Consider the following 22,183-nt stretch of genomic DNA (forward strand, 5'->3'; position numbering starts at 1 on the left):
CAAATATCAACATACAATACTAAATAGCTCATTTAAAGTCAGTCTCCTAAATGACCTTAGCAATCTAAATTAAAGATAGCAAGAAATTATATACTTGGTTTAATCCATTAACCAAGTTTAAGCAAACAAAGTTTGCACCTGAAGTATCTTTCAGGACTGGGGCAACTCGTGGCAAAGGTGATGTAACTTCTCATCACTTGCCTTAGTATCCCATAATGCAAAGCACCTTGCAGACATGTATCATGCTATGCATTAAGGGAAGGGTCACTACCAAGACCGGGTTCTACCTTTATTGAGGTGAAAAAGTAAAGAGTTCCTCATCATAGGCCCAGAGTAGTTAGTATAGAGGTGTAAGAGAACCTGATAGTATTAGGGGGAAAAAAGCCAGATAAATAGCATGAGAGAGAGAGAAAAGGCCTCAGCTCTTTTATATCATCATATAGCCAAAGGCTATCATTTTTCCTTTTTCACCAATCTTATATAGATGAACAACCAAAAAACCAATTGAAACTAAAGTGCAAAGATGACTGATACCCAGGTGGTTAGCCCCATCTGGGTTAATTGCCTTGAGTTGTCCATCTCTGCCTGGGATTGCTCTCCAGTCATCCCTGCAATTGACTATAAGACTACATTGAATTAAGAGGATGGAACTATTTAAAAAACCTCATTTAAAATTTATATAATACAATATTATAAAGCATTTGGATGTCATATTGCTGGTTTTCAAATCCATGTTTTTTTCTAACCTTCCATAAATGGTATTTTAATTCATTAATTATAAAAATTAAAATTCTCTTCCCATTGCTGACAGGTGGTGGGTATTGTAAAAAAATAACCTGTTCTGTTGTAAATAGTTGCATGCCCAACATATTACATAATCTGTTCGAAATACGCAGAGCAAGAGGGCAGCTGTAGAATGCATGTTCTACTGTCACAAATTGGAACTCCGGTGTTAATGTACCTCCATTTGATGGCATTGACTCGAAGGCGACCATATGCAATTCTCCAAGCAAGATCCTTCCTATTAGGGTTTCCTTGGAATTCAAGTTATGAAACAAAATATTGTTGTCAGTTCCCAACTGTGGAACTTCGCAGTGGAAGAGATTAAAGATCTTTTTTTAGTGGAAAGAATGTAAATTCCGGAGTGTTTTAGCAGTTCTTAGAGTAAAGCACAGAGTGTTGTAGTATTCAGTCTCAGCTTTTGGACCTTTATAATCATTAACTTCAAACAGGGGAAGATGAAAACTCAAGTAGTTCAGGAGAAGGTCTGCACATGTGTGATTAGTTTGCAGTATTTTATGGATTTTTGAATCTGTATTGCTTAAATGGCAGAGTTTTAAGACTGGAAGTCCAAATCCTACATGCTTCATTGATAGTTGAAGAAATTCCTTTTTAACTTCTTGGTATTGGCTAGACCAAAAAAATTGCAGGCCTTTACTATATAATTGCTTTTCTTCAGCTTCTATATGTCTGTAATATTGATTATGTACAACTGAGCAGGAAAGATTATGGTTTTGAGTACTATGGCTTTAAAAGAAAAGGAGAGCGGCCCTATTTTCCAGTCTTCTAACATTTCCAAGTTCTTGGACTGGTAATATTGGGTAAGTGGAGAAGGGAATTCCGAGTATAATGAGGGGGTTCTCTCTTTGGGGTTAGTCCAGAGGGAATGCCTCCAAGATCCCACAAAATTAAAAGTTTATTTCCATAAACTTTTAATTTTGTCTTATCTGCATTAATAATTAATCTGCTGCTTTTGCTGAATTTTTCCAAAATACCAGAAAATATATATATGAAATCATTATCCTTCAAAGTTCCGACTATATCATTGGCATATGCTAATACCTTGTTTTCCTTTTTAGTTGAAGGAACTGTTATTCCTCACACAGCATGTGCATTGTTGACTTGTTGTAGGAAGGATTCAAGAACCAATGTAAAGTGCAGCGGACTAAGAGGGCAACCTTGCTTGACTCCTTTTTGAATTTTTACAGGGTCGGACAGGAACCCATTAACTAGGAGGTGGATAGTTGAATTGTCATAGGCTCCTTTGATAACAGATAGCAGTTTTTACCTACACCAATTTGCTGGAGGATGTGGAATAGAAAAGAATGCCAGACATTATCGAATGCTTGAGTAAGGTCTACTGATAGCACTGCCATCAACTGCTTTTTCGTATTAACTAAGCGGATTAGATTAAATTCTTTTCATATCTGTACTCCATACACCTGTGTGCTTTTAATTATATATTTCATTCCCACTTTGAGCCTGTTATTGATAATGTAAAAAATCTTGTAGTCAGTATTGGATAGGTCTCCAGCTGCTGATTAAGGTGTGATCTCTATTAGGTTTAGGAATGAGGACAGTATAGCTTGCTACAAATTGACTTGGTATGTGTCCTGATGAAAGGAATTGAATAGTGTAACTAGAATGGGAAGAATAAAATCCCAGACCTCATGATAAAGTTCTATCCCTAGACCATCAGGCATTGGGGATTTTCTTGTCTGGCATTCTTTATAGGCTGTGGTAACTTCAGATGCTGTAATGTATCAAGCCCATCTTGGATATGAACAGGAAAGCCATTAATGTTCTAAGAGTTATAATTTCCAACAGTACTATTGTCTTCAAACAGATTTTTGTAGTGTTTTTGAAAGGAGTCAAGGATGTCTTTAGTGGTGGACATGTCTTCTCTATCAACACAGATTTGAGTGATAGTCCTTTCTTTGTGAAGTTTGCTCACACTTGGAAAAAGGATTAAACTAATTTTATTATACTCTAACCAAGTGAAAAATAAACTTTCAACATCTTTCTCTAAATCCAGAGTAATTTATTAAAAAAGGGTGGCACACCATTTGGCAACTCCTATAGGTAGAGATGACCTGCTAATGCTTCTGCCTGGTATCTCCACTTGGGCCTGGCTCCCACTGAAGAGACCTCAATAAAGGTCGAAACTAGTCTGGGTAGTGGCCCTTCCCTTAATGCATAACATTAGACATATCCGCAAGGAGATGTGTTTTGCATTATAGGATATATATGATATACTGAGATAGGAGTGTTGGTAGCTTGCTCCACCTTTGCAACGAGTTGCCCTGGTGTTGTACCACCTTACCCCAGTCCTGAAGATACTTTCAGGTGCAAACTTTGTTTGCTCACACTTGGAAAAAGGATTAAACTAATTTTATTATATGTCTTCAAACAGATTTTTGTAGTGTTTTTGAAAGGAGTCAAGGATGTCTTTAGTGGTGGACATGTCTTCTCCATCAACACAGATTTGAGTGATAGTCCTTTCTTTGCGAAATTTTGTAAATTGTCTATTGAAGAATGCAGCTGAAGGGCTGTCTGCTGTGCTGACATCTTGTAGTCAGTATTAGATTGTATTCTTATCTTAAAATTTCTTTCTTCTATTTGTCTCTGTCTTTCCAGTTCTCTATGTTAATGTTTCTAATGATGTTGCTACATTCTATACCATTGCATTGGTTTTTACAAACCAGCTTCTCTCTTTATACAGATCTTTCAACTTTTTCCTTTTGAAGAAAGCCTGTTCCTTTCCCCATTCCATCATATTCTGCTTTACTGCTTGTTTGAATTTTAACCACATATCCCAATTCCAGGTAACATTATTCCAATTCGAACAGAGGGTCTGGAATTTAGTTGAAAAGATCAATGGAAAATTTGGCGGAAGTCTCCATGGTCCAGAAAAGATCTCTACTTTTTTCCATGCAGTGGAACTTAAGTATAACTGGATTATGATCTGACATGTTGATGTCAAGATGTTTTATCTGAATTATCCTATTTATAAGGGAAGAAGAGGTATAAATTCGATCAATACGAGTACCAATACCTTGATTCATGGATGTGTATACTGGAGATTACGATTGTGAATCCTCCATATGTCTACTAGTTGAGCATTGTCAAGACATGTTTTTAACTGTGCGTATCCCACTTTTCCACTCCTGGGGGTGTCCTCCTATTTTGTCTAATGTTGGGTTTTCAATACAATTCCAGTCTTCAACTGCTATGATGTAGTGGGCACGATATAAATATGGCTCCAATTCCTGAAAGAATTTTTGTCTAACTGTTCCATTGAATGGAGCATAAACATTTATAAACCTTATTACATATCCACAGTATTTCCAATCTATTGTCAAGATTCTTCCTTCTGCATCCCTTTGGATATTACAGAATGACCCAAGGAGGGGTGGGGGGCAAGAATAAGCACTCCTACTCCAGCCCTGTTAAATCTTCCAAAGCTCCAATAAGAAAGAAGTGGATATCTATCTGTTAAAACTTTTTATATCTTTATATCTGCAGAAAAGTGTTTCTTGGAGAAACAAAAACCTGATATTATGGCGTAGCATAAGTTTCCATATAGTTTCTTGTTTAATTTGCATATGGAATCCTTATTACATTTAATGAGGCAATGCAGAAAGGAGATGCTATGATTATTGAAGTGTCACTGGTAAGTCTTTAACTTCTAAATTTTGGATGAACCTGATGAGGTCTTCAGTCTGTGAAGAAGCAATTGTGTAACTTGCTTCTTGTAAACTGTTTTCCAGTTGCTTTCCATTACTTCAGTTTCATGGCTATCATTTTCGATTTGGAAGCTAGTTATTTTCTTTTCATGTAGGTGATAACTGTACTGAGAAAACTTTGAATCAGTAAACTTTATTATATTTTCTTTAATTTTATCTCTTGCTTTCTCTTTATTAGCATGAGTTGGTTCTTCCTAATCCATAAACTCTTCTGAGCCTAAAGAGTTTTTATTTGATGATCCATGGCCTTCTCCATCTTTACATTTTTTATTACTTCTTTTTCTTTTAGTTGTAGTTCTTAATTTTTTTTATTAATTTGTCTTTCCTTTTTGATGATCTCGTCTGCATATTAAGTTCTTTCAGTTTTACTTGCTTTTCTGTTTCTTCTCCAGTTTCTCCTTGTAGAACAGTTGTATGTTTTTGCATTTCATTGTGTACCTGTTCAGTTGTTATTTTAGGTTCATTATTGGTAATTTCAACTGATGTTCCATCAGTTTTTGACTGGAAAGTTGCTCCTGCAGATCTGGAATTTTGGGGCTAATTTCTAACTGATTTGGTAGCGCACCTCTTGTGATTTTACCAAGTGTAGTCTGCTTAAAAGTTCTGCCTTTACTAGACTGAATTGGAAGATCCGGGAACTCTTCATTATGCCTCTCTGATATGTATGGTGTTCTAATTGGCTCTACAGGAGCTCCCACTCTTTCCGCAAAAGTTCTTAAAAGGACAGGTGTTAAAGCGTTGTTCAGAACTTTCACATTTCTGAGTTTGAGCCACAGATTAGCAATATGTCCGATCTCCATGCAGTTGAAACATTTAGATTTGGGACATTTACCACCTAAGTGATCGTATGATCTGCAATGCAGGCATTGACGGTGTACTCTGGAGTAGTTTACCATAACTCGGGTTGTACCGATGTTGACAAAATTTGTTATAGGTATCTTCATATCCATTGTGAAGGTGACATCATCAGAAAACCAATTTGGATCTTCACCTGACAAACCCTTTCATATATTACTAATCTTCATGTTGGAGGCTTAATGGATTTTTTTACAACACTCAGAAAGGATTAATCAGAATTTAATACTTCCTATATTTCGTCTCAGTCACTGAGACATCATCAGGGATTATAAAAAAACTAATGTAACATAAACACAAATAACAAAAATTTCTAAGCCCAACCATGTGGGTGACACTAAAGTCCTAATTAGGTGGAGCGTTCTCTAAGAGGGATTATAGGTTGCCTGGAATGTAGGGTGGGACCTCTGGTGATAAGTGTTTCCCAAATCTTAGGAAGCTTAATGCAACCGTATTTATTAAGATTTTGTTGATTTCTGAGAGCTGCTGCTGATTCTAAGAATAGTCTCTCTTTTTTGAATTTGCTGTTGTGGAGCATGGTGGTTTTTTCCCATGAGATCCTATGGGTTGTATCCAAGACATGGTCAGCAAGGCCTGACGGACCATAGTTGTGGTTGCTGATGTATGACTTGTGTTCCTCCAGGCAGATGGTTGCTGATCTGCCTGTCTGTCCAAAGTATACCAGGTTACAGGAGCAGGTTACTTTATGAACTCCAGGCACTGTGAGTGAGAGGAGGGAGCTGATCTTTTGTAGAACGGATAAGGGTAGCAAGTTTGCGGTGGGGCTCAAATGCTGTGTGTATAGGTTGTGCTTGTTTAAAATCTTGGCTATTTTTTGGATGTGCCACATTATTAAACTCTTATAAGTTGCAACTTGTATAGGTCAAGTTGATAAGGCTCTGTATTACTAAAACCTTGGTATTTCAGGGTCTAGCTACTCACTGAGGAGACCTCAAAAAAGGTTGAAACCGGTCTGGGAAGTGACCCCCACCCATAATGTATAACAGTATACATCTCTTAATGAGATGTGTTTTACATTATGGAAAATACTAAGAATAGTGATCAGAGCTTTACCCACCTTTAGAAGAACTACATTCAGGTGCAGACTTAACTGTTTTGCTTACTTAAGTAAGCAAACTTACTTAAGTACATAATTAAAAACAAGTTTATAAAATTACTTGGTATCCTTAATATATATATATATATATTTTTTTTTTCTTTTTTTTTTTCTCCTCAGAAATTTGACCAATTTTAAATAAGCATGCTCATCACATAAAAAGATATGCAGAATGAATTCATATGCTCAATCAACAGTTACATTCTTGAGAAAAAAAGCATGCTTCTGAATAAAATAATTTCAATGTAGTCTGATTTATTTAATTATTTCGGGCAGTGTACCAGACAGTAGTAGGAAAAACAAAGGATAATGATTGTTTCGCTTGTTGACTGATGGTAAATCATGCGACATCATTGAAAGATCTGGTAGCGGTTTATTTTTTTCATTTTTGTAAAACTTTCCTTAGGCTGTCAAAGCCAAGGATGATATTCCTTTCACAGTATCTTTCTCTTTGAAATTTCTTACTTTCATTTACACACACACACACCCATTTCACTCCTACTCAGTTTATTCTTCAAGCTCTAGAGATACATTCTGATACTATATCCTTTAAGTATTTTTTTAGATGCTTCCCATGCACTGTCAATATCCTTTTTATCCAACAATGTTTGGATAATTATCAACATCATCATCAAATTCCTGACATGTACCCTCAGTGTACAGGATATGATAGTACTACATGAAAATCGTACATAATTACTAACTTCCTATCTACAATCTTCCTCCAAATCAGTCTATTATTTGTCAAGACTCCAATAGTATCATTATCAGATCTTATATTTCTATCATCTAAGGCACATTGTACCATATCAATTTACCTATATCTTGGTCTTCCTCTGGGTCGTTTTTCCTGTCAAACTGGCAGAGAACACTTGTTTTGCTAATCTTTCCTTGCCCATTCTGTTTAAGTGAACATACCACCTGAGATTAGCTCTGCTAACGTATTCCTGGATGCTGACAATGCCAAGATCTTTCCTAATATCCTCATTTTTAATATGATATTGCCATTGATGCCATCTGTTCACGCCTCTAATCTTTCTCAGGACTCTCATATCTGCGGTCTCTAGTCTTTGGTCAAGTGTTTTACTTCTGAACCAGCTCTCAGATCCATAAGTTAAAACTGGTTTGAACACAGTCTTGTATACAGCTAATTTAGTGTTCCAACTAATTTCTCTGTTATTCCATATGAATTTATTCAATTGACTTCCTACCACACCAGCTTTGTTGATTCTGTTGTCTATTTCCATATTTAATTTACCATCTTCACTAAAAATCGTGCCTAAGTAGCTGAAATGTTTTATTTGTTCCACAAGTTCTCCATTCACAACACAGTTGACATTTTCAAAGATTCTGCCTATTTTCATTGTCTTTGTCTTTTTATTGCTGACCTTCATACCATATCTATTACAACAGTTATTCAATTTAGTCAGAGAATCTTGCAGACTTGTAGCAGATTTATTTAGAAGTGTAACATCATCTGCATAAAGCAAAGAGCTGACATTAACATCTCCAATTTTGATATCATGTTTAATACCACTTTCCTTCATAATGTGATCCATATAGATAATGAATAACAGAGGGGATAATGTGCATACTTGTCTAACACCAGATTTAACATTAAACCATCTTCCTGTACTTCCTTCAATTCTAACTGCTGACTTGCAACTCAAATAATAAAGACTAAGTATTGCTTGATATAATGCCCCATTGACACCATATAACTGCAGCGTATTGAATAGCTTCTCTCTTGGCACCTTGTCATGTGCCTTTTCCAAATCGACAAAACTTAAATACGGATCTTTATGTTCCCATGCTTTCTTCACTATTTGTCGTAAAGTGAAGATCTGATCCTGACAGCATCTATTTGGCCTGAATCCAACTTGTTCTTCACCAAGCTTTTCTTCCACAATTCTTCTCAACCGTTTCTCAAGTATACTTGCATAGATCTTGCCAGGAACACTCAGTAGGGAAATACCTTAGTAATTCTCACATGCAGTTTTATTTCCCTTTTTATATAATGGCACTATTAGAGCTCTACTCCTATCATCAGGAATTCGTCTCTCTGTGCAGGCTTTCTGAACTATGCAGTGCAGCCACTGTAAGACTCTTATACCACCATACTTCAGCATTTCTGGTCGAATATCATCTACTCCTGCTGCCTTTCCACATTTCAAGCCTTTGATGGCTTTTTCTACTTCAAGTATGGATATGTATTCCTGACTGCATGCCTGGTCAGTGTTTTTTATCACTGTGCTGTCATCACTGCTTGTTTCATTTAGCGGTTTTTCAAAGTAATTACTCCATACTTCAAGGATATCTTTTTCTCCTGTTTTCATGTCACCTTTATCATCTCTAATTCCTTTTACAGAACTCTTTCCTCCATTCCTAAGCTTCTTCAACAACCTCCAGAATATTTTGCCACCTTCTTGATATTTATTTTCTGTATTCTTGCCAAAGTCCTCCCATGACTTTTGTTTAGCTAGTTTTACACACTGTTTAGCTTTCTTACATTTGTATTCTGTAAGAGTAAAAGCTGACTTATTTGCCAGGAACTTTTGATATGCTTTCTTCTTTTCCTTCACTGCCTCTTTAACTTCCTGTGTCCACCAGGGAGTTCTGATTTTTCTATCCTTGCACACAACCTCACCACATGCATCTCTGGCAGAATCAATCAATGTTTTCTTCAGAGTTTGCCACTGAATCTCCAAGGTTTGATTCCTGTTCTCAAACTCTTTCATTTTCTTTTCAATAATCTTTCTGTATTTTAGTCTACAGTTCACATCTGAGAGCTGTTCAACTTTTATTCGCTTTAAAACTTTCTTACATGTTATTCTTTTCAATATGAAATTCAATTTTATCCTGCTCAAGACTAAATAATGATCACTTCCAATTTCAAATCCTCTGTACACTCTGGTGTCCTGCACCAGGGAGAAAACATCACTATCAACAATAACATAGTCAATGAGACTTTTCTTATTCCTAGCCTCTTCTCTCCATGTGAATTTGTGCACATTTTTATGTTGGAACAAGGTGTTAGTAATAACCAGTCCATGTCCTGAGCAGAAATCCAACAGATATTTGCCATTATTATTAGCTTTGCTCTTTTCTCCAAATTTTCCCAAAATATTTTTGTATGTCTCACAATCATTTCCTACTCTGCTATTTAGATCCCCAACAAGGACCAACTTTTCCTTTTTCATTGTGTCAGTTGCTTTTTCTAAAGCGTCAAAAAATTCCTCCACTTCTACCTTAGTAGAACCTTCTGTGGGACCATAGGCACAAATAAGTCTCATTGTCCAGTTCCCATTCTCATATTTGCCCACATTACTCTACTTGAGACTGACTGCCATTCAAGATGATTAGCCTCGTGTTTTGTGTTGAATAGTATGGCTACTCCTTCTTTTCCTTGATTGTCATTGCCTGAATATAACATTTTGTATTTATTGCTCAGAAAGATCTCACCAGTTTTGGTCTTTTTTGTTTTAGTCACCCCTATTATGTCGATCTGGTACTTATCTAATTCCTCAGCTAGCTCCATTTCTTTGCCATTCAGGCTTCTTATGTTGATAGTACCGATCTTTAACTCTGGTGATGTTGAGTTGGGGTTTATTTTCAGATTTGTTCCAGTAGGTGGCTGTTCGCCCTGGTTCCCTGGCGAAAACAACGGGGGCCTTGTTTAACCGGGCGACGCCCCAGCCAGGATGAAATTTTGTCATGTTGTACCATCATTCTATATTTTAGTTTAACCAATAAGAATACAATTTGGTCGGCTAAATCCCAAATTGCCAGCCCATCCTCGTCCGTTCAGTATCCAAGTAGATACCCAACAAGGTGCACCACAAGAAGGTGAGGATTGGACATTAGGTCAGAAGCCCTGGTCGGTTCTCCGCATTCCTTTAAAGGCTATGTGGAGGTCTCCTCTCAGTTATACAGCTTTGACCCTTAAGCACCCCTCTCGGATTTTTAGTCAGTTTATATAAAAAAATGAACATATCCCAACTACGAGTTAAATTAGTAGTCATCATATATATGTATATATATATAGGATTAATTCAGTTCCAATTTTATCGTGCAATTATTAAGATTTATTCAACTCCAGATTTGATTTTTTTTAAGTTGCAGTAATAAGCATAATAATTCCAGCTTTAGTTAAAACATAGAAGCAATCAGTAGTAATGATAACTTGTTATGCTCGCTAACATCCACTTTTTTACTTGACATTTTACCCTAAAATAACTAGAATCTTGATGCACATAAAAATCAACTGAAAAATCAATTTAATTTATAAATAATAATAAACTTGAAAATCAAATGATCTGTTTATGTGATATAGAAACTGCTCTTACCCAATAATTAATACAAATAGCAGCAGCACACACAAAAAAAATATCTGTTTCTTAACAACTTAAAAACTTACCATATATTTAATCTCTGGATTAAACTGCTAAGTCAGTGGTTTGTCACACAAGTAAAACATTTAGTAAGAGAAAATTTCCAGAGAAGGAGATTGGGATTTATAAGAACAATAGTCCAGGTAGTTCAGAAGCAAAAACCATCTGTGACAAAATGAAACTAGCTTATTTAATTAAAAACACAAAAATACAACCAATTTATTAAATATATCTTTATAGAGCTCATAATTAAAAGGACTCCAATGATAATAATAGATTTCTACAGATGTGTCTGATCTTGTTTTGGTATTATCAAAATTGTCAAGTTATTCTGAAGCATGAATTTTGCTATTTTATTATTATGCTGCTAATATTTCTTCAAATGCAGCACTTTTTACAACAAAACTGGCTAAGTTATGTTGAATATATCTGTTTGCAAATATACTCAAATTCCCTTTGACCTAATAAAAATGTAGAATGCTGATGAAACTTCATCATCATTCTATCCGCTAAAATGCAATTACCCCCCCCCCCCTGCACCGTTAATGGATTATTGTCTTTATGTGTACTGTATTACTTGGAATTTCTTTACTCTCATACGATATTTGACCATTTTTTGCTGCACAATTTATTTATTGTGTCTCTTCCCAAATAAAAACGAATTTCACATGTGCGAAAATAATCAAAACATTTGTTTACATTGGAAATGTTATGTCAATATTTATATTTTTTAAATAACATTTATTGAAATAAATATGACATTTTGCTTTCTTTCCTTGCAAAATAAAATTATATGGGTTGCACATTTCAATTTTAGGAACGTGTTTTTTTATTTTTTTAATGAACAACAAATGATGTTAAGCTGCATTACTCGGGATTTCAGATTGTCAGTCTTTTTAATATCAAAAATTTATATCCAATGATATTTTATCAGAGATTCTTTGCCTTTGTCTTTTGTTTAAAACTGCAACAGTACAATTATTTTGGAAAAATAATGAATTCAAACAAAAAGAAAGTGCACATACGTTACTAGCAGTATTTTGTGTGTGTGTGGTGATAATTTTTTTTTTGGTGGAGGGGGGGGGGGGGAGTTAGCCATTAAAGGCAAATTAGCATATTTGCCAGCATATAAGCTGCACTTTTTTTCTTTGAAAATAGGTCTGAAAAACAGGTTGCGTCTTATATGCCAATACTCAGTTTTTTATTACTTTCATTTCTGGAAATTTTCTCTGTTCTGAGTACGCAATTTCTTTATTGCTTCCTTACGGTGTGTGAGAGCATTCCAGTTACGTAGAATTCAGTGGATGCGCATGTTGTCTCAGTTGTGAACAGTGAGAAATTTCTGCCGTTAAATTTTCTCTAAATTTCTTAGCAAATTATGGCTGAAAAACGTCGGCAATATCGCATACAAGCTACGTGTGATTGCATATGCTAAAGAACATGGAAACAGGGCTGCAGAAAGGCATTTCTGGCCACCCCCTACTGAGAAAATGAAAGAACTTGGCGGAATCAGGAAGAGGATCTAAAAAAAGCAACTCACAGTAAACATTACCCACGAAGTGGAACTGCAAAATGGCCAGAACTTGAGGCAGAACTGAATATTTGGATTTTAGACCACAGAAAAGAGGGACTTTCAGTGTCTACAAAAATGATTATTTATCAAGCGAAAGCGATAGCCACTAACAGAGGGATCGCCAACTTTACTGGATCAACATCATTGTGTTCAAGATTCATGAAGAGAAACCAGCTATGTAGACTAAAACAAAAAGATCACAAAAGATGCAGCTGAATATGAAGAAAAAATGATTGAATTTCATCGATTTGTCATTAACACAAGGAAACTATAAAATTTTGAACTTGCGCAAATAGGAAAGAAACATGGACGAGGTTCTGCCTACTTTTCATGTTCCCTCAAACAAAATTGTAGATTCCAAGGGCACAAAAGATATTACTGTTAAAACTTTGGCGCACGAAAAAAAATCACTACACGGTTATTTTATCCTGCTGTGCTGATCGGACAAAATTGCCACCACTATTGATTTTTAAAAGGAGGACGATACCCAAAGAAAAACTGCTTAAAGGAGTAATTGTACATGTTAATGCAAAAGGCTGGATGGATGGAGGAGGAATGAAGTTATGGATAGATAAAATTTGGTCTAGGCACCCTGCCGGACTGTTGAAGAAGCCTGCCCTGCTACTATGGGATCAGTTTCATTCTCACAGAACAGAAGATGTTAAAAATAAACTCAAGGAATTGAAAACTCAGTTAGCTGTAATTCCAGGAGGTCTAACTAGTTAACTGCAACCTTTAGATGTCTGTATTAATAAACCATTTAAGGGATTTATGAAGGAGAAGTGAAACAGTTGGATGCAGTCTTCAGATTTTGAGGTTATGCCTAATGGCATAACCTCAAAATGCCTAGCATTTCGCAAGTTTGTGAGTGGGTCAAAGCGTCATGGAATGCTGTGAAAACTGAGACAGTGGTTAAATCATTTAAGAAGTGTGGCATTAGTAATGCACTAGATGGTACAGAGAACAATTTGTTGTATGAGAACTCAGATTCTGATTTATAACTGGTTTTCAAGTGTCTCTTATTTAGCTCTGGAGATGAATTTCTGGGTTTTGACGAAGAATATTAAAAGGTGGGTACTCTTTCCTAGTTAGAGTAGGTATTTGTTGAAAGTAGACCTACTGATTACTTTATATTTGAAATACTGTTAATTCATTATAATATTCAGTGATAAATTTTTTTTCCTAAAAAATGTGTACAAAAAAGGGGGTGCATCTTATAGGCCAGCAAATACAGTAATTCTGTTATGAAAATTTTGGAAATAAAATTTCATTTTGACGCATGTACCTACACATGTTTCGAAGGATAAAGTGTAGGGAAAATATTGCTACTTCAAAACTGCCGCATAATACTGAAAATATGTACATAATAGTTGAATTCATAACTGCTGTTTATTTCGATTTGTAGGGAGTGATTGGGGGAAATCAAGAAAGTTGAAATGCAAAAACCTGCAGATTACAGTTATAAAAATTATGCATTACATGATATGATTCAAGATTTACATATGATTCTCTATAAAGCAAAATTTAAAAGTGCAATCTGTGAACTAACCTTCGAACTAAGATTATGAATAAAAAAGAAAACTTAATTTGAAACAGATGGAGGCTGTATCCGTTTTTAGATTCAAATTTTCATGAATTTATAAAATAATTGTTTGACAAAAATAATTATCTTCAATCAAGTTCTGGGAGAATTTTAAAATGTATTGGTGATTAAAATAATTACCCAAAAAATTGTTAGTGACATTAATCTTCCATAGTGATACAATATGAAGTGAAGAAAGTATGAAAGGATTTCTTATTTTGCGCTGCCATTAAAAACTATAATTATACAATAAAAACAAGCAGCAAAATGAATATAACTCACAGGTATTTAGTCTGATATAACTTAGATTCCAGTTACCGAGCAAACGGCAAGCAGCTGCATTTCTTGCTGTAGGCATCTAAACATAGCTACTACATACGCCAAGTAATCTAGTTAAGGGTTCTTTTCAGCGTGAAGGAATATTGCCCCTTTTCTAATGGACATGACTGTCAAACTACACTTCTTATCCATGTTCTTTCAGCAGGTGGACAGAATATTATTCAGGTTTGCAGGACGTGTATATACGTCCAGCAAAGAAATGGTACGCTTACATACATCGATTTTATGGAATACAGGAGTTCCTGTTAGCTTTATATAGTTTTATATGTAGCAAAATCTGGTGCCCCGAACTCTCGGTGCCCATAGGCGATTGCCTAGGTTTGCCTAATGATAAAACCAGCCATGGATGAAGGCAGTGGAATGCAGCAAAGAAATTTGAATCAGTGAAGATCAAAAAAGAAGTGGTGGACTGAGAGGTTGGCTTTTTTTTGGATATGAAATGTCATAAGGAATCATAAATGTAGTTTGGAATACTTGGAGTGGACATCGCAAAACCACTTCCAGTAAAGGCCTCAATTGGCATTGCCTCATTTTGCCCTCATTTTCTACTCCCACTTCTTACATACAGTGCATATGATACCCATCATTATCATGCCAAGCACAGCAATTAACTACAAAGCCAGTAGTTCCTCTATCTGAGAGTGCAGCAGTAAAATTCTGTGGGTTAGTTGTTAGAGAGCATACAGGATTGAACCTAATTAAAATGCATCAAGAAGCTTTCTACTCAGCTGGAAAATAATCCACCACCAGTCCCCATCCACATGGAGCACCTTTGTAATGAAGTGCACCTCCTCAGTGATGGTGCTGACCCTTTTCATTCTTTTTTTGTACTTTTTTTCTCATATTCCTTGCACTACTCCTCCTCCTGAGTCCTTTTTTTCTTTCCTATACTGCACACCACCATTGGTATCCAATGTCCTACTAATTTTTACCATGCAGTGCAACCTTTGAACATCCAAGCCCCTGCTTCAGCAAAACAGGCTGCCTTGGATGACCTGGCTGCAATCAGGCAGCTAATGGGCTTTTTTGCTAGGGTAACTGGTTTTGTAGTAAGTATCCTTCCCTGTTGTCTGAGGACTTGATCCAAGGCTACTATCAACACTAAAACAAGTGTTGTTTTAGTGTTGATATAGCATCTGAGGTGATACTGGTGTTTTAGTTATTGAGGACATTTTATTACTTTCTAGATAGTATGCTTCTGTGTATGGCTCTGGGGATGATGGGAATCTCTAGTGCTGATTTAAAAATCCATATGCACATGAATTCTGCACACTCAAATTTTTCAGGATTCCTCCGAATGCCTCATCCATTTACATCATCTGATAACAAATAATATGTAAGATCCAGAAAAAGTCTGACACATATATAATTATACATTGCTTCTCATTATCCATACTCAGCAGAAAAGTTTTGCTCCAACCAGGAATATTATACTTATTTTTTCATGCAGCTAGAACTCTGACATTCATAAATACACACAACTGAACTGTTCTGCTAGACTTTTCAATCTAATATGATGTTTTGAAATGTCAGAAATATGGGCATATCCAAACTACCTTAGATAAATGACAGATTATGTCAATGGTCTGGAGTTCGTGGACACGTAGAAGTAATGAAGTTATGGTTCAGTTGTGTAAGTCTACATGTGTATCACTTCACACAGATTTGTCACTTGTTTTTCAAAATGATGAAAGTATATATTTGAAAGCATCCAGAGACATTGAATAAGGTAGTTTCTGGAATGCTCACTATGAAGAAGAAAGATTGAGAAAATTCAAATTGTAGAGTAGAGTGGAGACAATGGTTAAATTCTAAACGAATAAGTTCTGGAATCCTATACGAAATGACCAATTGTATTTACCTTCGAATGCGATCCACTGGTCGAGTGTCCAGCAAGTCTGCAAATCTTTCCTTTCATTCAGCATATTAATATTATCACATTGCAATTGGTGGGAATTCTATGTTTCTGTGGATTCGTTACAGACCTCTTTCTCTTCAGAAACTACACACAAACTGTTATTACAAACTCGTTTTGTAATTTTTCCATTTAAAGAAGGTACCAATGTACTTATCCATAGTTGAAATACCATACTTACTCGAATATAACTCACAACCCTGATTTTACTTTTCGAAAAAAGAAAAAAGTTTTGCAAATAATCTTGCACATGAAAAAAAGCTTAAATACTTTCATGTTGGACGATTGTAACTTGCTTGCAATGGTAAACAACATGCCCTCCCCAACAGCCACTATACTTCGGAGGCAAGAAAAACAAGGTGGAATGAAAAACTTTTATTATGTCAGTGAATAAAGTATGAGTAGTCTGTGCAATATATTTCTCAACAAATAGTGCAATTAGAGACAACTGAGATAAAAAACGACACTAATTAATGAATCACATGTCTCCTCATACAGAAACTATGCTGTATAGACTCAAGCAAAGCCATATGTTGCACCGGAAAACACAGTATCTAACTAAAAACTATTGTTATTAATTAGATGTGTGTGCGAGTTTGCCTGCCACAAAGGCAGCAATAAAATTCAACCAAACGGGTTAAAATTTGGTTGAATTTTAACACAAAATTGCAACAAAAACTCCTGCAACTAAGAAATATATATATATAGTGAATGTTATGGCAATTTCACACATAGAATTTGGTTGAAGAGAGTTAGCATTTCAATTCAGTTGTCGGCTATGCTTTTATCTTTCAGTCGCGTGATCTTTTGTTAATACTGCACCAATCATATGCACATCTTAATAACCTGCCATTGCTGTCTGTTTCGCGTTAGGCTTAATAACCGTAAAAGGAGAAAAGTCACAAAACAGAAAAATGTTCTGGTTCTGGTGCATAAAAAAGTTCCGGAGCTGGGCCCCAGAGAGCCTTGGCTGAATTTAACCACTGAGTGAAGAGGAAGAGGGAGGATAGAAATTTGATTGAGACATATAAGATGGTAAGGGGCTTTTCTAGATCAGTGGAAAATATTTTTCAGAGCATAATGGAGATGGGAAGAATAAGATGCCATCCCTGGAAGCGATATAAGGAAATATTAGTGTGGAGTGAGGATTAGGGTTTTGTATGGAGAGTGTGGGTGATTGGAATGTGTTATTTGAGAGTATGGTGAATGCAGAGATGATCAGTGAGTTAAGGCATGGTTTCATGAACTTAATGTGACAATGGATCTTCCCAGTGTTTTTTTTGTTTGTTTGTTTGTTTGTTTTCAATTCCTGGAGGTCTGAAAATTATAATTAAAATAATAAAGCATTAGGTGCATAGCCCTCTTCTTTATATTGATATTAACATGGATAAATAGTTTTTTTTATGTTTGTCTTTAACTTTTGTTATAACGTTTCCTATAACAAATGTTAATGCATTGTTTGAGATCTAGTGATGCATTAAATTAGATGTTTTAAATTTAATGTAATTTTATTATTAATGAAAAAAATTAAAAGAAAAATACATTTATTATTTCTGGTAATGTTTTACATAAATTTTAGATGATGATCCTTCTCAAGACTGGATGTTGCGTCATGGTAGAAGTGCTGCATTAATGGTCGCATTAAAAGAAGCTCCTGATAGGTTATTGGTTTCAGAGTGGGTTGAGAGAATAACTAAAACTCTTTCTGCATTTTTAACTGCAGATAGGGTAAGTATTTTAGCTATACACTAGCGGCCAATATTGTGGAAACCTTTTGGAAAAAGTGTATTTTTGAGGTTTGATGGCTCATAACACCACTTTTTTTTGGTGTAATACCATAAAATTATATATCAATGGAAAGATAATTTAATCAAGAATGTAATGCAACAAAGTTTGTTCAATTATCTGTATTCTATGAAAAGTTATAGCCAAATAACCAGAAAAAGAAGCTCAACTTGCTTAGGTTGATATGAAGTAGCTTTCCTTCATTTGAATGTAGCCAATGAGCATGAGTGTTTAGAGAGCCAATCAGGTGTCATCTTGTTTTGGCTATGAGCCAATAAGGTCACAGTAGGATTCAGCTATTGATGTCATGTATTGGAGCTGAGAGGAGGATATTTGTGATTGCTCTCAAGTTGGTTGGGTTTTTTTGTGTTCCTTTCATTTAGTGAGCTTGTAAAACGTAATAAAATTAAAGAAATGGCGCAAAGAGTTGACTGGTCACCCAGAAAGCGATGTAAAATAGTACTATTAAGTGAACAAGGCTACAGTTATGAAGAAATTAGAAGAGAAATTGGTGGAAACTTAACCAAAGGTGGCATTTCTAAATTTTTGAAGAGGTATAAGGAGACTCAGTCACTACAAAACCAGACTGGTAAAGGCAGGAAAAGGTGCACAACAGCAATTGATGATAGAAGTATTGACAGACTGTGTCTATGTGACAGAAGAAAATCATCTGGATGTATACAAGATGAAATGGCGCAATACAATGTGAAGTTGAGTGCAAGCACTGTTCGGTGCAGACTTTGGGAATTTGTTCTAAATGCTAGAATTCCACGAAAAAAGCCATTTTTATCTCTCCAACAAAGGTTGAAAAGATTAAACTGGGCTAAAACCCATGTTAACTGGACAGCGGAACAATGGGACAGTGTTATTTGGAGTGATCAGACTAAAATCTCCCTGTTTGGTAGTGATGGCATAAAATACGTAAGGAGAAGAATCGGAGAAGATTTGCATCCTGATTGCATTACACCTACCGTGAAACACCCACTTAGTGTTATGATCTGGGGTTGTATGACATCAAAAGGTGTGTGCAGAATTTACATGATTAATGGAAATATAAATACCCAAAAAAACATAAATGAAATACAAATACTTGAGCCCAAATTGAAGCCTTCTGCACGTGATCTTTTCCAAGATAATGAAGTATTTATATTTCGACAAGATTTAACTCCATGTCATGTTGCTGATGTGTGCAAAAAGTGATTTCAAGAGAATCATATTCCACTGCTGGAATGGCCTGGGAATAGCTCAGACCTTCCAATCGAAAATCTATGGAGTTGACTAAAGAAACTTGTTAGTCAGAAGCAACTCACCAATAAAACCCAATTAATAGAAACAATAATTCAATCTTGGTTTCACATTATAACAGCTGCAGAACTAAAAAACTTGGTTCACTCCATGGGAAGGCGTTGTAAGGCCGTAATTAACGCTAAAGGTTACCCAACTAAGTATTAATTCACATTGTGAGAATTTTTGTTTATCTCATTTTTTCTGTGTTTCACTTTTCTTCTTTATAACTGCTGTTCTAATAAAAAAAATCCTTCATAAAATTTATTGCATTACATTCTTGATTAAATTATCTTTCCATTGATATATAATTTTATGGTATTACTCAAAAAAAAAGTGGTGTTATGAGCCATATTCAAACCTCAGAAATACAATTTTTCCAAAAGGTTTCCACAATTTTGGCCACTAGTGTATGTGTATTTTTTTTAATATACTAAACTCTGAAATCTAAAATTTAATACTGCTCATTGACATGCACATTTAGAAAAACACACATACAGTTACACCCCGAGTTACGTAACACGCGACTTACGTAAATTCGCAGTTACGTAATGAATCTACTAGGGCGTTTGCAGCTTTGCACAGGTGTGTTTTTGACAGCCTTATTGTAGTACAGTAGTAGATGCCTCACACAGTTAGCTCAGTCACTTGTTATTACTGCTAGTTTCATTGTTTTTTACCTTTAAATGAATGCAAACGCAAAACTGAATGCACTGGTAATAAATCTAAAAAAACAAAGATCTGAAATTACTTTAGAAGAAAAGTTGAAAATAATTCTTATGTATGAAGGCAGGAAAATGCTATCAACAATATCTCGGGGAAATAAATTGACCCATTTCGACAGTGAATACAATAGTGAAGGATAAAGTTTGCATTGTTGAAAGCATGAAAGGTGTGGTAGTGTTGAAGGGCATAAATAATTATTACCAAGAAGAGGCTGGGTCCGGTTATAAAAAATTTAAGACAGCGGTATGAGTAGCCATTGAACATTTTATTGTATGTATGTAATTTTCAGATTCGAGTCACGTAAAGGTTTGCGGAACGCATTACTTACGTAACTTGGGGTGTAACTGTATATTAGAATGCTATTAAGTGATATTTTTAGTGCAACTGAAGGTAAATTAACTGAAATCAGAACATTATCAAATTGAAACTTTGGCTGTGAAAGACAGACAGTTGACATATTGAGTCAGTTAGTGGAAGAATTTAAATTCTTCTTGGATTTTTAACATTTCTTGCTTAATATTATAATTTACTTCAGATTTTCATTCTTAATATTTATTTGAACTCCTTAATTTGCATGATAATTCAATAAAAAAAACATTTAATAGTTCTATTTTTTGTTATTTATTATTATTTTGCTGTGATTTCTTGAGATGAAGAGCATGTGCTCCTTTCCCACATCTTTGGATCTGTGAATGGTTCAACTAGATATAACAGTTTTGAACTAAACTTTTTCCTCCTGCAACAAAAACCATGCTACTGAGAATGAGAAAATACCCATGCACTCCTTGATATGAAATTTTTGATTTAGCAGTAAACTACAAAAGCTGAAAAATCTATTGTACATTCATACTGATGAGTTCATATCATTTGGAATGAAGACAAAAATCTTTAACACAACACCTGAGTTTTAGACTACCCTAATAATTGTCCAAAGTTGAAAAGAGCTGTATTCAGAAACTAACTTTGCAAGATTCCTGTGTAGATTTATTATTATAACAAAGTAAACTTCTATATGGTTCACTGTTAATTAACAGCATTGTCTGGAACATAAGCATACAGTAATATGATGCCTTTCAATTATGACCAATGCCCATTTATACAACACTACATTCGCTCATAGCATATGACAGTTTTTACGACATGATACTGCCACGAATCAAATGATGTGCAGCATTCCTGAACTTTATGATGTCCTTTCTCACTTAATCTCTGTATTTCGGTGTTTCACTGTAAATTATAAATTGTTTATAACTATTTATTTTATATTATTGTTGTCAATAATTTCTGATAAAATTAAAAAGGAGGGCACTGTTGCTTAGGTCAAAAGAAGAAGATGCATAAACCTATTACATTACATGCTAAGATTAAAATTATTAAATGTAGTGACAACGGTGTTTTGAACAATGAGATAGGCAATAGGCTAAACTTATTTTGCACTACTGTTGTTACAGTTATTAAAAAAACAAAAAAGTTCTAAGTGAAGTAAAAAACCATTGTGAAAAGTGCTATGTTAGTTAATACCACAGTTATCCTGAAATCTGACAATATTATTGCCAAAATAAAAAAAAATAAAAAAATAATTCCCCTGTATTTATTTGATAGGCTCCTCTCAACCAGTTTATATGTCCCAGTCACATCACCCCCTCCTCTTTGATCTACCAGGTTCTGAAGACCATGTTCTATGTTAGTTAATACCACAGTTATCCTGAAATCTGACAATATTATTGCCAAAAAAAAAAATAATAATTCCCCTGTATTTATTTGATAGGTTCCTCTCAACCAGTTTATATGTCCCAGTCACATCACCCCCTTCTCTTTGATCTACCAGGTTCTGAAGACCATATTCTGTCAATCTGTCCTCATACTCAATATTCAAGAGTCTTAAGACAGTCTTAATTATTCACCCCTGCACTCTCTCCAATGTTTCCTTACTACCATTATTGTCAAGTGACCAGATCTGTGTGTAAGTAAAAAAGTGAAGTAAAAAACCATTGTGAAAAGTGCTATGTTAGTTAATACCACAGTTATCCTGAAATCTGACAATATTATTACCAAAAAATAAAAAAATAATTCCCCTGTATTTATTTGAT

At 35.1% G+C, this 22,183-nt stretch overlaps 1 protein-coding gene across 1 annotated transcript in view; it reads left to right on the forward strand.

Moving 5' to 3' along the window:
* Window positions 1–22,183, forward strand: part of l(3)80Fj (lethal (3) 80Fj) — a 770,029-nt gene that overhangs the window by 715,687 nt on the left and 32,159 nt on the right. Inside the window, exon 51 of the mRNA XM_090405954.1 lies at window positions 17,878–18,026. Within this exon, the coding sequence (XP_090262080.1) occupies window positions 17,878–18,026 (149 nt within the window). The remainder of the gene's footprint in view (window positions 1–17,877; window positions 18,027–22,183) is intronic.

This window comes from Typopeltis vanoorti, chromosome 16 (assembly GCF_054136105.1).
Source record: "Typopeltis vanoorti isolate ZY-2024b chromosome 16, IOZ_Tvanoo_1.0, whole genome shotgun sequence".
In the NCBI taxonomy this organism is placed as follows: Eukaryota; Metazoa; Arthropoda; class Arachnida; order Uropygi; family Thelyphonidae; genus Typopeltis; species Typopeltis vanoorti.